At 43.8% G+C, this 15,192-nt stretch overlaps 2 protein-coding genes across 3 annotated transcripts in view; one reads left to right on the top strand and one right to left on the bottom strand.

Moving 5' to 3' along the window:
- Positions 1–2,447, top strand: part of cttnbp2 (cortactin binding protein 2) — a 41,486-nt gene extending 39,039 nt beyond the window's left edge. The window contains exon 23 of the mRNA XM_061251069.1: positions 658–2,447. Coding sequence (XP_061107053.1) covers positions 658–897 — 240 coding nt within the window. The 3' untranslated portion in view covers positions 898–2,447. The remainder of the gene's footprint in view (positions 1–657) is intronic.
- Positions 1,115–15,192, bottom strand: part of cftr (CF transmembrane conductance regulator) — a 29,822-nt gene continuing 15,744 nt past the window's right edge. The window contains exons 15-27 of one of the 2 annotated variants that reach the window (XM_061251070.1): positions 14,893–15,021; positions 14,471–14,508; positions 13,674–13,933; positions 13,302–13,381; positions 12,965–13,115; positions 10,630–10,857; positions 9,928–10,028; positions 8,839–9,063; positions 5,473–5,628; positions 5,010–5,099; positions 4,588–4,760; positions 3,880–3,985; positions 1,115–3,453 (exon numbers count right to left, since the gene is read on the bottom strand). In XM_061251070.1, the coding sequence (XP_061107054.1) occupies positions 3,247–3,453; positions 3,880–3,985; positions 4,588–4,760; positions 5,010–5,099; positions 5,473–5,628; positions 8,839–9,063; positions 9,928–10,028; positions 10,630–10,857; positions 12,965–13,115; positions 13,302–13,381; positions 13,674–13,933; positions 14,471–14,508; positions 14,893–15,021 (1,944 nt within the window). In that variant the 3' untranslated portion in view covers positions 1,115–3,246. Of the gene's footprint in view, positions 3,454–3,879; positions 3,986–4,587; positions 4,761–5,009; positions 5,100–5,472; positions 5,629–8,838; positions 9,064–9,927; positions 10,029–10,629; positions 10,858–12,964; positions 13,116–13,301; positions 13,382–13,673; positions 13,934–14,470; positions 14,509–14,850; positions 15,022–15,192 lie in introns of both variants that reach the window. The other variant, XM_061251071.1, reaches the window with a different exon arrangement.

Raw genomic sequence — 15,192 nt, 5'->3', positions numbered from 1 at the left:
TGAGCCCCTATAACGATTTCATAAAAACTGATTTAAATTTCCTGTTATAATAAAAATATGGGAGCTGACAGCCGAAGGGTCATCACCAGGTTAGAGCTCAAACAAAGTGAAATCTAATGTCCAGGTCTTCCACAGGAAAACCTGCTCATTTAAGAAGTTTGAATGTTTTGTCCCAGATTTGTTATTGGCAAGACTGATAATGGTGGATGACGTTTGTCGGATCCATCATCGCTGCCAATTTGATGACCAGTGAACAGTAGCATGAGGGCAATGTACTGTATATTAGAGCCTGTCTCTGTGTTAAGTTGTCTGTAAAAAATTTTATGCAATTTATCCAGGTAAGCAACTGAGATTTCTTTGCTTTTTATGGTTTCTTGCATTTCTTTACATTGGTTTAGTTTCTTTTCTGGTTAGTTGTGCAATAGAAAGAACACTGGTCTGGCAATGCTGTGTTCTTTTGGCTTGCTTAGTGGACTGGACTCTTATTCATTCTTCACTAGAGAAGCTTTTCTTGTTAGATATGCATTCATGATGAAGGGACAAATGGTGTGTCTCACGGCACAAAAAGGGTCAAACGTTCCCCCGTTTAAGGAGTGTAGACTCCTAACTGCTTCATCAGCTTTCGTTGAGTATAAGCCATTCCTCTTCCACCTACAGACAGGACGACGTCACTCCAGCAGCCACGCCCTGAGCACCCCCAGCAGTGAGAAACGACCAGCGCGACCCAAATCCCAGCTCCCCGTCCCCAGTAGCAAGAGCCTACAGGGAGACCAGAGTACCGGAAGCAACAGCAGAACCAGCAGCAAAACAAGGCAAGCCCCGCCCAGCAACAACAACAACCAATCACAAGATATCTGGATCCTGCAGAGAGACTTGCATGTAAACAACAATAAGTAGTCCCTCCCCAACCTTTTTGGGTTTCATTGCTATGTTGTTATGTAGCATTACAGTATCTGTACTTTGTTAACTGTACTCGTTACAGTGTGTAACATTGTGTTTGGGGACCAGAGATTTATTATAAGACAAAGATGTGAATTTCAAGGAAAACGCAGAATAAAAGGGCAAACGTACTGTTTGTTCTTTTAAAGTGAATTTTGGATAATTGCAGCAGGTCTTTTTTTTTTTTTTTTTTTTTGGTTAAGTATTTTAAAATGTAAAGGTGTTTTATGTTTAAATGGTTGCAAAATAGTCAAAAGAAAAAGAAAAGAAAAAAAACAGTTGGATTGAATCAGGGTTTTACCAAATAAGTGTAAATAAGATACTGAACTGATACTGAAACATACTGTATATGTTAGACAATTTGCTGTCAGTGGTATTACATTTGTACAGTAGACTTAAAAAAAAAATAAAAAAAAGACTGTACATATGTTTGTAATATGATAATTAGGTTCCTAAATGTTCACTTGTTTCAAAGTGAATAGAATGTGGCAATAAGTACTGTATTTGCAAACAGGACATTTTCTCTCAACTGTAAGCCATAACAAACACTTCAACTAGCCGTGTCCACCTAGAGGCAGGCCCCACAGACTTCACACCTTTCAGATACAGATCAGTACATTGTGTGTTTTCTTTGCTCCATTTTCTGACTTGTCACTTTACATGGAATTGTTCATATGTACAGATGATATTTTTAGACCCCTGTGGTGTTGAAGTGTATTAAAACTATGGGCTGAGCGTTAAAGAAATGTCCTGCTTTCAACAGAACCATTAAATCTGCACTGTTATTCCCACGTCATTTTCACATGTTTATTTTCCAGTGAAAAGGAACCCTCATTGTTTGGGTCTCTGAAAAAGTATCAAAAGAACATTTTGTCAATTCCTATGAAAAGACTCTTAAATTACAATGTAAAAAATGTTACTGATGTGCCAAGGTAGATATTACTGTGACAAGGTGTATTTGTAATGGGCCATTACAAAACTATCAACCAATTTTATACATTAAAGGTACAATAGGTATAATCTTTCTGTTAAGACATTGTTACAAGACCATTGTAAATCCCTTCCTATCATTGCAAAAAGGCTCACTGACATGTTGACTCACCCTCTACCTGTGTCCTTAAATTCGGGTTTCAAAATATGCAGATGATGGACCGGCACTCTGTACCAAAACATTGTGTAACTGTACAATAATTCAAGCTCATTGGTTGAAAATTGGTTCTAACTGCCTCTGCCAATGGTGTTTCAACTTCAGCCCATTCACGGAGAAGGGGACCAGGGCCTCTTGACTGTTAGAAGTCCGAAATTACCTATTGTACCTTTAAATTCACGATCTTGCCAATAAAATAAAGAAAGCTGACAGATATCCAGTTTTGAAGCACTGGGGTTAACGCTGTATTAAGACAAACATTTTTCAAAGCACTGATATTCTTCCTTCTGTGTCCCCATAATGAAAAAAACCAAGGTGTATCTGTACCTCGTTACATAAAGTGCATTCAATAGAAAAATAATGCTGTGGGAAGTGAATCATTTGTCCATACTGTCATCCATTTCATTCATTTTATTTACAAAAAATATGCTTCCACTAGTGTAAGGCAGGAATAATTCAAAAATAACATCACTAGGGAAAAGGTAATTGTAAAAAAATAAAGCGGCGTCATTTTCCTTTTGAGGTGAGGGACGGGATGTTGGCGGTGTTTGGAGGCCGTTGGCGGTGTTCAGACCCAGGCGGTGTTTGGAGGCCGTGTTGGTGTTCAGACCCAGGCGGTGTTTGGAGGCCATGGCGGTGTTTGGAGGCCGTGTTGGTGTTCAGACCCGGGCGGTGTTTGGAGGCCGGTGGCGGTGTTCAGACCGAGGCGGTGTTTGGAGGCCGTGGCAGTGTTCAGACCAGGGCAGTGTTTGGAGGCCGTGGCGGTGTTCAGACCAGGGCAGTGTTTGGAGGCCGTGGCGGTGTTCAGACCCAGGCGGTGTTTGGAGGCCGTGGCTGTGTTCAGACCAGGGCAGTGTTTGGAGGCCGTGGCGGTGTTCAGACCAGGGCAGTGTTTGGAGGCCGTGGCGGTGTTCAGACCCAGGCGGTGTTTGGAGGCCGTGTTGGTGTTCAGACCCAAGCGGTGTTTGGAGGCCGTGTTGGTGTTCAGACCCAGGCGGTGTTTGGAGGCCGTGTTGGTGTTCAGACCCAGGCGGTGTTTGGAGGCCGGTGGCGGTGTTCAGACCCAGGCGGTGTTTGGAGGCCGGTGGCGGTGTTCAGACCCAGGCGATGTTTGGAGGCCGTGGCAGTGTTCAGACCTGGGCGGTATTTGGTGCGCTGCCTCAGAGGCGCGTGTCCTGCACCTCGTCCTCGGCCTCCTCCTGCAGGGCGCTGATTTTGGGCTGGGGCGCACGCTTGCTGGAGCTCCTACGGTGTGTGGGAAACAGCTTCAGCCGCTCCGTGGGACTGATGGCCTGCTTCAGCTGGCTCATCTCGTTCAGAAGCTTCTGGATGGAGTCGTAGGACTTCACCGAGCTGCCCTCGATCATCTAGAGGGGAAGCGTGCATTAAGGATAGGGGCCCTATGAACCCAGCCTCCGCTAAACACCACAGCATCCAACACACTGTTCAAGCATATCAGCTGGACAATCAATACTGAATCAATATTACAACAAGTACATTGAAAATGCTGTTCATGACTTCCAAATATTTATCATTTTATGTTTGATAATTTCTATGGTTTGAATGCAGCTTATGATGTGCTTATAACATCTGTTAAATCTGTGTACTATATGCAGCTGGATAATTATAGAAGCACAGTGCCATCTGTACAGGCAAACCTGGAACAATTTGTTCATAAGCCCAACTGCTTAAACATATTCACTAGTAAGTGGAACTTGATGGGAGAAAATGATGGCTTGTTCCAGCATTCTCTGTCAGCTCAGGAATATTCCCTGAGGAACAGGGAAACTCACCAGGAAGGACTGGCACTCCAGGAGAGGCTCCACCCGGTGTTCGGACAGCATGACGGTGCAGTTGGAGAAGGAATGTTTCAGCGTCTTCCTCAGGATCTGCAAAGTACTGGAGCGGCAGACACACACCGAAATCAGCCTGGGTCGAATCAGTCCCCTCTGCTACACCTCCCCTTTCCAGGTCATTAACCGCTCATGCAGTTTAAACTGATCCTGTTTCATCTTGACAGATGTTGCATCCTTTACTCATGTTACACTGAGATACCTATACAATTCAGCCATTACAAATACATTTTAAAATAAGGATATAAAGTATTTAAAATGGTATAAACAACACATTTTGAACCACTATGTTCTGATTGTTTTCTAATGAAACCACTGAAATCACTTTTTCATGCAACACTTCAGCACAGAATGTAATCCATGTGTTTTCTGTTTACACCCATGCTAGTGTCTTGAACGAGGGCCTGTGATTGAGGCTAATTCGTTCACTCTTCTCCTCCTGTGAGCTCAGCCATCAAACAGCCTAGATTCCCGTGCACCAGGGCCCTCTTAGTGTTTAAAAGCTCGTAGCTCTTTTTCCCCACTCCAGCTGTACAGGACATGAAAGGCTCGGCCGGGCCAGATGTGATGTCGCGGTGCCTGTGGTTTCAGGCCTCATTGAGGTGAATTGGCGCAGGCGAGAGGCCCAGGCCAGGCTCTGTCACTCACATGGGGTCCAGGTAGGCGCTGGGCTCGTCCAGCAGCAGGATTCGGGCCTTGCTGAGGATGGACCGGGCCAGACACACCAGCTGCTTATGCCCGTTGCTCAGCACATAGCCCCCGTCCTCCAGCTGGAAGTCCAGCTTGTCTGGGAACTGCTCGATGACCGACTTCAGCCCCACCTGCAACACACGGCCACTGTCAGACCCATCCACAATACTGCATTACAGCGCAGTGCCAGAATTACAGTACGCGTGCGGTCTGATGCACAGCTACTGAACCTGCGGGTACTAAAGAGGCTAATCTGAATTAGCACATTTAATTTCTGATTTATGTATACAAGTCCAAGAAGAACAATGAAGCATGCAAAGATGTGTAGAATCAGCAGTTTTGGGTAGCCTGATAAGAGCCTTATCTGAGGTTACACTCACCTCCTCTGTAACTTTCCAGAGTTCCTCATCTGAGTGTCTGCCACACGGGTCCAGATTCATGCGAAACGACCCCGTCAAGATGAAGATTTTCTGTTCCAAAGAAAAAAAAGAGTCACTCTCCCCTCAACCTCACTTTTAAGAGAGCATAACGTGATTAGAAGTGGTAGCAATCAGCGCGCGGAGTGCATCCACACAGTGCAGTGCATTATCATGAGTTTCCCCACTCTTCACAGCTCCTAGTGATAGTTCGGCTCTGCCACTACTGTGAAACTATTGACACCACATGGTAACGTATTGAGCCTCATGGCTCGTCATCAAACAGTCAGTCAGTTACTTTGTGGTGTTAATAAATTCACATTATATGGGCGCATATACAGTGTTCAGACTCTTTTGTTTTACTTAGTGGTTTTCAGTTGGCTGTCTGACTGGGACTATGGGTGTGTGTGCACTTTCTGTAGTTCACCTGGGGCACTACCCCAAAGGCCTTCCTCCAGGTCTGGAGGGGGACGGAGTTCCATGAGACGCCGTCGATGGAGATGTCCCCGTCCGTGGACGCCAGCCTCAGCAGAGCGGAGAGCAGAGTGCTCTTCCCTGAGCCCGTTCTCCCCAGGACTCCCACCTGGGGGCGCACACAGAGGCTCAGAACCAGGCCGCACATTCCCTGCTTCCCCCAGCAAATAAGATCTCCTATCAGTCCTATTCAAGTGCTCAGCTGCGCTGATCTGAGATCAGCTTGGGGTTTAGGAATGCAAACACAGATTAATCATGAGAGCATGTTTTCCACCTGGAGTGTGCCTCCTGTCACACACAGTCACACACTCGTCTGGACCCAACTGTGCGCACAAGCGCAAATACACACACAAATGCATACACACACACTACACAAAACATACTAGAAAGTAGAAAGGGAAAGAAGCTAATTGAGGGAGGGAGTTAATTAATTATTATCACACGCATCAGCTTTCTCTTCTGGCTTTTAGTATCTAAAACTCCCATAAAATGTCCGCAAAGAGCAGAGACGTGGGTTTTTTACCCCCACAAAAACGTGGACTGCAGAAGCCATTTCTCCAGTTGTATGAACAGAACCAGAGGGTAGAAATTAGGTAAAGTACATCTCAAAACGACACTTACAAGCTCGTCTTCACACAGATAGTTAAGAATATGGAATGGTCTGCTGGGATTTGTAATGGAGTCAGAGACAAGTAGACTGACGTGGAGGCTAGATGGCCTGTTAATACTATGGAGCTGGTATGGACAGGTGGAACAGCTTATGGAGTGTTAACTCATACAAAGCCTTGAGGTTGACTGAGTCTAAACCACTCAATGCTTGCACATCAAATGTGGACTTTTAGTTACACCTCAATACTACTCCCCCTTGCAGTGAGGTCATCGCCATTTCTGTGGGTAGTTGAGCCTAATTGAGCTGAACCTAAACACAATCTCTCACTCAACTCTTTCAAGTGTGGTTCTGGGAAACAGGGAATCAGAAAATGCCCATTGTACTGTGCATAGTGAAACCAGCCATTTATCTGCACACATGTACAATCAACAATTCAACACTCAACAAAATCCCAACATGCATGCCCCAACTGGACAAACTGTAAGCACATTTTGATGAACACAAAGGACAAACTGTGAAGCAGGAAACGCCTAACTTTCAGACCCAGACAAACAGAACTACCACTACAGCTACTATTATGATTCACAAGAATACACATCTAAGAAGCACCACCTTCAAACAGAACAGAAGGGTTTGCCATGTCATATTGAATTACTATATTAGTTTAATGTTCAGCAATATAAAATTTTAATTCACTCTAAATGTGAACACACTGTAGGGTTTAGAATGCCTTCCCACAAACAATAAAAATAATCCTCCTTGGCTTGTATGTCTGCCAATAAAATGCCATTTGCACAATGCCAATTCCAGCGTGCACTAAGCAGCCTCCCCAGGCAGAGGCGTGGGGATGCGTCTGGGCTGAATGTCACCCACAGCAGCAGTGACCCGGACCAGACCAGACCGCAAAGAATCTGCTTACTGCGAGAAAACAGGTCCAACACTGTCACCGGCTCACACACAGACCATCCATCACTGAGCCCAGGGACCAGACACAGCCCATCTCCTCAAGGTGGAGCACACTCTGCCTCTACGGCCCCAGGGACACCTCACACCTTCCTCACAACACTCCCTCAGCACGTCAGCTCACTGCACTGAGGATGTTTCTCAAGGAGCAGACAACCCCGCTGTAAAATCCAGCTACAGTATGTCAGCTTGAAAATCTGGTCAAGCTGGTCGTGAGCAGGTCTAGATGGTTATGAGCTGGTCAACCAGCTAGTTCTGGTAGCTTGTCTGAGCTGTTTCGAAACATAGCTTGAGCTGTTCAAACCAGCAGGCAAGTATGATGCCAACATGTACATATTATGCAGTCAACTGGTTACCATTTAAAAAGTATGCGTGTACATTCAGAGGCCAGGGGTATCCTGCTGTTCCCTTATGGCTACCAGCATAGCCCACACTTATGGGAAGGGAGTTTATGAACTGAACCGCTCAGGGGCTCGCAGATGTTCACATTTATTAGTTGCCGTCAGATAGTTCTGTCACACTCAGAAACCCCAGTGGAAAAACTCTGCATGTGTGGTGGGGTACAATGCCAAATACTGCATGCCCGGAGTGGCACAAAAAAGTGTCCATCTTTTCAGCTGCTTCTATCCCTCCTTTATCTATTTATCCATCTTTATCTCTTATCCATCCATTTTAAACATAATTACTAAAGATGAAATACAGGGTTCTCTACACTAACATCCATTAAGCATGGTCCTCCTCCCTGGGGTTTACTGTGCAGCTAAAGCCCTTCAGTGAGGGGCCTCTGGGAAAGGATCATGGCCTGCTGCCATCAGGGCACTGTTTTCTCAGCCTGTCACAGCGCAGTATGCTATTGTCAATGGCACAGTGCGGTTTTAACACAGTAACATACAGTAAAAATGGTGGCATGTATTTGTGCCTGTTTTCTAAATCTGTACTTACTGAAATATTTCAGTCAAGAAAAAACACAGCAGGAATGCTTCCCACATCTTTGGATAATAATGGAGACAAACATGTATGTATTTATATGCCCCACGGCATACAATAAAAAAACATGCATGTACTGTATATTCACACATATTTCACTTTCTCACCAAGGCAGCAAGGATGAGAAAGTTGATTGTATGATTGTACTCAGCTGCACAAAGGCCCCTTCCAATGAAAAAACTTAGTGATGAACGTAGAATGAAAATATGAAAATAGAAACATTTATCCCTTAAAACTTACTTCTGAAGTGAAATAACATGAGAATGGATGCCAATTACCCACTCTGTTAGATGCCTTCTGGTGGTTTGTAGAAATGTGTTTGCTTTAAGAGTGAGTACAGCTTTCATAATCTCTCCAAAGTCCCACATTACCATATTCATGTGTATGTAGGAGTCTGGTATTACTGCAAACAGAATTTCTAATGTGCATTACAATTTCATGTTTCCATGATGTGTCACACTGTAACATTACTGTCATTTGCCATTTTTCTGTGAGTCATATAAAATCTTCTCAATTGGTGTTAGGACTGTTGATAGTGTTCCGTCTTGCAATAATTTAGCAATCAACTATGAATAATCACCCACAACGGATAATTTACACCACTGTGTAGCACCAACTGATGCTGCTAATTTTATTTTTCCGTAAGCAAAAGCAGAAAAGACGAGGTTACCACTGATAGGCTTCCTCTACTATGTTTACTGTATGTGTATGATGCCTGCTGCCTCAGCCAAGACTACATTACCCATCATTCTCGCTTACCCTGTGTCCACCATCAATGTTAAAGGACAGCTTCTGGAGGACTGACCGCCCTGCTTCTGTGTACTTCACAGTGAGGTCTCGAACCTCCATCTGACCGCGGGATGGCCAGCCATCATCTGCATGGGGGTTTTCAATCACCACATCTGTGTTCTTGACCCGGGTCGTGTGCTTGGGCTCCTCGGATGGAAGATCTATGAATTTAAAGACCCGATCCACAGAACGCATCTGGAACAAAATGCACAGTGCAATATTACTCCGTGGGAGGTGTTATTGCATTGTGTGTGTGTGTGTGTGTGTGTGCATGTATGAGTGTGTGTGTGTGTGTGCGCTTCCACAAGAATTTCAAAAGATCTGTGAATAATATGTTGTGGCTGGTCTCTGACGTTCTGAAGTGAACTGAACGTACTGCTCCTTGATAAGTGCAGATTCAGTTGTGCTGAACGTGCCTCTGGCATCAGTGTGGGAGGGTGTGTGTGCCGCTGAAGGAGCTGCCTGTGTGTTAGCTCATAGCACAGCTTTTGGTAACACTTTATACACCACAAAGGCAGCATATTCATGACATAACACCTGTCATTGCCAGCCATAGCATATTACAGCTCATGACAAGTGTTATATCACTGCCATATGTATGCAGCAAATTTTACAAAGCAACTTGAAAATGAGTGATCATAGTATACATTAAGTCAATGTAATGACATCTATCGCAAACTGTATAACACTGTCATGACTAGTTATGACAAGTATTATGCCATACTTATTATATCAATAAGATGTAATTATAAAGTACGTATACAGCACAATTTAATCATTATTTTCTAATAATTGTGTTGTCTGCTTATAGCAGTGTAATGGAAACGTAAAGGTGCATAGTTCAAGTAAAGTGTTATCCAATTTTGTTTCACAACTTATGTGCAGTATAGATAATATGAGATAAATCTGAATTCCATGTTGCGTGATGGGATCTCTACATTGAAAGACAAGGAGACATGTAGCCACAAGTAGAAATGCCATAGACAGAGATAGTTTCTCATGGAGGTGTGGGGGATATGTGCGGTTGTTTGGGTGAGCGCGGGTGTGTGCAGCTTGTACCAGGCCGTCCACAGTGATGCTGGTGATAACAGCCCACTGGAAGGTTCCCAGAATCAACATCGCCAGGGTGATAATGATGCCAATTTCACCGGGCTTATCACCTGGAGGACACAAACAACCCGGACTCATGCACACACTACGATTGGAGATGATGTCAGATTCAAACTCCACAACTACCTGCCAGTGAGATATGCCTGTTTATGCAGCCCTGTCATAACTGGGGTCTCTTCAGCTTTCCAGGGGCCTGTTCCACAAAGCAGGATTACTGAGTTAACCAGATACAGTAATCACACTGGGTGAAACCCAAAAAAAAAAAAAAAGAGCTGTTCTGGGTTTTAATTACATTACATTAATGGCATTTGGCTGACACTTTTATCCAATGCGACTTACAGTTGATTAAACCAAGCAGGCAATCTTCCCCTGGAGCAATGCAGGGTTATTAAAGGCCTTGCTCAAGGGGCCAACGGCAGAGCGGATCTTATTGTGGCCACCGCCCATCCACAGAACACTATCTATAACTCTCCAAAATCTCAAGCAAATGCAAACAAAAAAGATTATCTCACACAGGCAACCACTGCAATGTCTCTCACGCATACGAATGTGGAGTCAGTGCATTTGGCCCATTTTGAGAAAATTCCCCACTCTGACACCCTGCGTGTCTCTACTGTGTCTTTACTAAAACGAAGCAGCGTTCCTCCTTACGGTTGGTTCCCACGGAGATGAAAGCGGTGGTGGTGAAGAAGAGGACGAAGATCATGTCGATGCGGAAGAGGAACCAGCGCAGCGTGGACAGGTACAGGTACCAGTTGGCCGTGTGGGTGTTGAGGGCCTTGTGGAAGAGGGTCTCAAAGTAGGTCTGCCGGCCAAAGGCTCGTATCGTCCACAAACCCCTGAGGGAGAGGATCAGGTGCGAGAAGATGGGGCTCCGAGCTGAAAAGAAGGGAAGGACGAATGAATATTTATCATACATATTTACATATATTAATAACTAAACCTTTAACTGCACACTATTGAAGTACAGCACAGCACATTTATATCATGCATATACACTCATCTACATGACTGTATGCATTGCACTGCTGCCACACAATTGGCTGATTAGATAATCACATGAATAAGTAGGTGTAATAAAGTGCTCGGTGAGTGGAATTTCAATTTTTTACATTCATGTGACTTACTAAGTATTTTACTACATACTGTATCCCCACACTTATTCAGGGTAAGTGTTCAAGATTAATGACATTTTAAAGATCACAGCTTTAGATCTTAAACATTCTGTGATGCACTTCACAGCTGGGACTTAATCACAATGTCTCAGTCAAAGGTTATGTCTCTAAATCGTTCTTTGGAATTAATTTCAACATACCAGCCTAAGAGTACAGCTCTCCACCTAACAATTTGACTTTTAACTACCCACACAGCATTGCATTACTTGTTTCCATAGTACCATCCATTTATCTTCTGTGATTTTTAAAATCCATCTTAATTATCTGGCAACCCATTTCAGCTCAACCCTTTAACCACAGCCCTTTTAGATTGTGTGTTTCTCATGCTTGTTGAGGTCGTAACAGAGCAATAAAATGGCTCACACATGACATAAATGCTGTGAGTGTCTGATCTTTAAGTGCACTCCATGGACATTGTGTGGTCATTGCCACCAACACTTAATAGTCAATACTATAAAAGTAACAGTAAGTGGAATACGTCTGCTTCCCTTAGCTAATTTCCTTATGACGCTGAAGAGAAACGCAGTGTTTTGTAGAACAATAATATAATATATGAGATAGGTTCATGTCAAACAGCAGGAAGGGAAGAGGAAGGAAGGGACAAAGTTTATGTGCTCTTCCCTGCGTACACATCTGATCAACGAAGGCGCTCTTTAAAGTTCAGGGTTAGGGTACAAGGGGATGGCCAAACTCTGTCAAGGCAACACTGTCACAGTCTCCTGAACAACAGATAACAAATGCAATCACCCATGGAAATCGCTGGTTTTCCCGATATTCAAAGCTGCAATTGTTACACAGAAAAAGACAAAATAATTTCCACTGCGTGTCTGGCGTGCTCTTCTTCACAGTTCGCCCATTTCAGCATGGTGAGAGAATGATGCCAGGATGTGGACTGAGGAAATCCCCAGTCAGGCAGGCTTTTCCCTGCTTGTTTTGTGCCCTGTGCCCAGCCCACCTGCGGAAACGGCTGCCGTCACACACACACCTCCAATGGGCAGCTCCTTAGATAGAGTATCTGCCATAACAAAATGGCCTCACTGCTACTGCTGCACCCTCCATTCTCACAGTGACTGCTGATTCCCTGTCCCCTCTGGCTGTTCACTGCTATCAGCCTGACCAATGGCCCTCCGTACTCTAGTTCAGCACCCACCCACTGCAGGTCTCCACCACCTCTGTCTCTTTTACTCCATCTTCTTCACATTCCTCAATCATGTGAATCATGTTTCACACTGTGTGTAATGAATGTCCAACCTTCACATCACGAGTGAAGTCAGCTACTAGCTGTTTCAAAACATAGCTTGAGCTATGTACAAATTTTGCAGCCGACTGGATACCATTAAAAAAATTCATCCACCTGTAGGCTACAATCAGAGTAGCCCACACTTATGGGAAGGGAGTTTATGAACTGAACCACTCAGGGGCTCACAGATGTTCACATTTATTAGTTGCCGTCAGATAGTTCTGTCACACTCAGAAACCCCAGTGGAAAAACTCTGCATGTGTGGTGGGGTACCATGCCAAACACTGCATGCCTGGTGTGGCACAAAAGTGTCCATCTTTTCAGCTCCTTCTATCCCTCCTTTATCTATTTATCCATCTTCATCATTATCTTTCTTATTTCTCAGGGGAAATCACATCAAGCGACACTAAACATATGCAATAATCATGCCCACAGTGGCCTGTTTCCAGCCATTCCCACTTCACCAGCCTGGGCTTCTTCTTGCTGAGAGGAGCACTGGGAGACATTATATACAGCTTGTCATAAAAACAATGTACTCAATGGTGCGTGATCCCAAGCATTCACATCTCACCTTCAGCCTCCAGCTGCTTCAGCTGCTGTGCTGTGCGCAAGAAGTACTTCCTCAGTAACACAAAGGTGACAGCCAGAGGGATGGCAGCAAGGAAGATGTAAGGCCGCATTATAGACACCACAAAGATGGCTCCCAGCACAATCAGGGTCAGCTGGAGAAGCAATATTAATTCATCAATTAAATTAATTTGAAAATAATAATTTACATCTACATCCTATTTTAAGGTGCATTATGTTCACAAGGAGGCTAAATATGCATGTGCGATGTATTTGTACCATATTAAAATTTCAGTGATTATATGAGCAAAATATTTATAAAAATAGCTAAATCATCTGACCTGTATGAAATCAAATAGGATGAGAGGTAGCATGTCATCAATGGTCGCCATGTCTTTGGTGAATCTGTTCATAATTCGCCCTAAAAACAAAGAAGCACTAAAATAAACATATACATTAAGAGCATGTAGTTGGTAATACTTCAGTGTATTGTATTTGTCTAGTTTTTATTGGTATAGCTACCATATCAATAGCATGGCTGGTGGACAAAAATATTGCTGACCTTTCCTGCTAAATAGATCAAATCATTACCAAGGACAGTTGCCTGAATTGTTCTTGAATTCCATAAGTAAGTATTTACAGTATTTCCGTTTTTGAGACCACAGTTCACACAGTCGCTGGATAACATTGCGATGTCCAGGACTGCAGCTGACCTGACTTCATGGTGTTGAGCACGGCCATGGGCGCCCTCAGCACGGCTTGCAGCATCTGCTGGTGCAGCTTCTTGGAGACGGTGAGCAGGGTGTGAATGAGAGGCAGCCCCCGCAGGAAGCCCAGAGCCAGCACGCTCTCCGACGTCGCCACGTAGATGTAAACAATGTAGTACGCACTGGTGGGCGTGACGATCACTGCGTAGGGAGACCCCTGGGAAGAGTTTGGGTACGTCGTCTCGTTCTCCTCCGTCCAGATCTTACTGGAACAGGAGGTAGCTCTTATTAGCTGCGTTAGAATGATTTCGTGCTCCAAGTACTCTGGCATGGTGGTTATTATGGATGCGATTTTGAAAGAGGAGCAAAAAAAACGTATGTAACGTGCAAATTACCCTAAATCAGATTGGATGCCATTATAAAAGGAGGGAAAACCAGACAAATGCAAATTTCACAATGTAGAGCATTTTCCCGTCTGCTCATACACATAATTATTCTCAATTATTTAAAAGTCACCACAAGAAATGAGAGCCCAGCAAAGGCAATATTCAAATTCCACATGGTGCCAAATTAAAATGTCAAAGAAGCAGTGACTTTTTCAAGGTACTGCAACACCACACATTCAAGATACACTACACCACACATACAACCAAAGTAATACACAGTAGAACCACAATGCTATGCAGTCACACAATAATTATGCAGCCATTACCCCACATACGCTAACTACACAGCCACTAATATTCATATTGACTGTTAGGCTAGTGCACCACATCAGCCTAATATGGGGGAGACGTACTTACTCAGTGATTAAAAGTATCCCAATCACAGACCCAGCCACCTGCAAACACAATAATATGACAGTCACACAACATGATGGTTACCTTAATAGAAAAATGTAAGTGGCAGGAATGAGAATGCGTAAAAGTGACTACTGCAGTTCAAAAGTTGACCGTGATAAAATACATGGATACAAATCTGAAGATTAATCACATATTTAATGTTGTTTGCAATGGTATACTTTTTTTGTTACCTACAAAACAATGTGCACAGCATTCTGTATAGAGTCTGTCTGGGCACATTCTGAATATGCATATGTACACAAGAGACAAGAGATATGGAACAAAACTGGCCTGTACATGTCCTGAATCTTGCCCCCATCAAAAAAGCATTGCCTGTAGACCAGCAGTGTAGTCCAGAATAGAGGCACAAACCTCCTGATTACCTCAATCAAGAAGACCAAGATGATAAAGACGAGAATATAGACAAGGTTCTTGTTCGTTGATAAGTATCGGAAGTATGTGCTCCATGAGGTAGTTTCAAAGACATGTTCTCGCTCATCTGCAAAACACTCCTGTAATGAAATGGAAGGAATTTGTGAACAGCAATCTATGCATTGGAATTACCTCTCTGGACATTCACAGTCACACAACACTTATAATTTCATGAAATTCTAACCATTTTCAGACAACTTCCATTTGGTAGTGACCATGTACTGTATATAGGTCCTTTGCAGAAAGCTCTC

This window comes from Conger conger, chromosome 8, assembly GCF_963514075.1.
Source record: "Conger conger chromosome 8, fConCon1.1, whole genome shotgun sequence".
Taxonomy (NCBI): Eukaryota; Metazoa; Chordata; class Actinopteri; order Anguilliformes; family Congridae; genus Conger; species Conger conger.
This window is presented reverse-complemented; position numbering and strand designations above follow the sequence as displayed.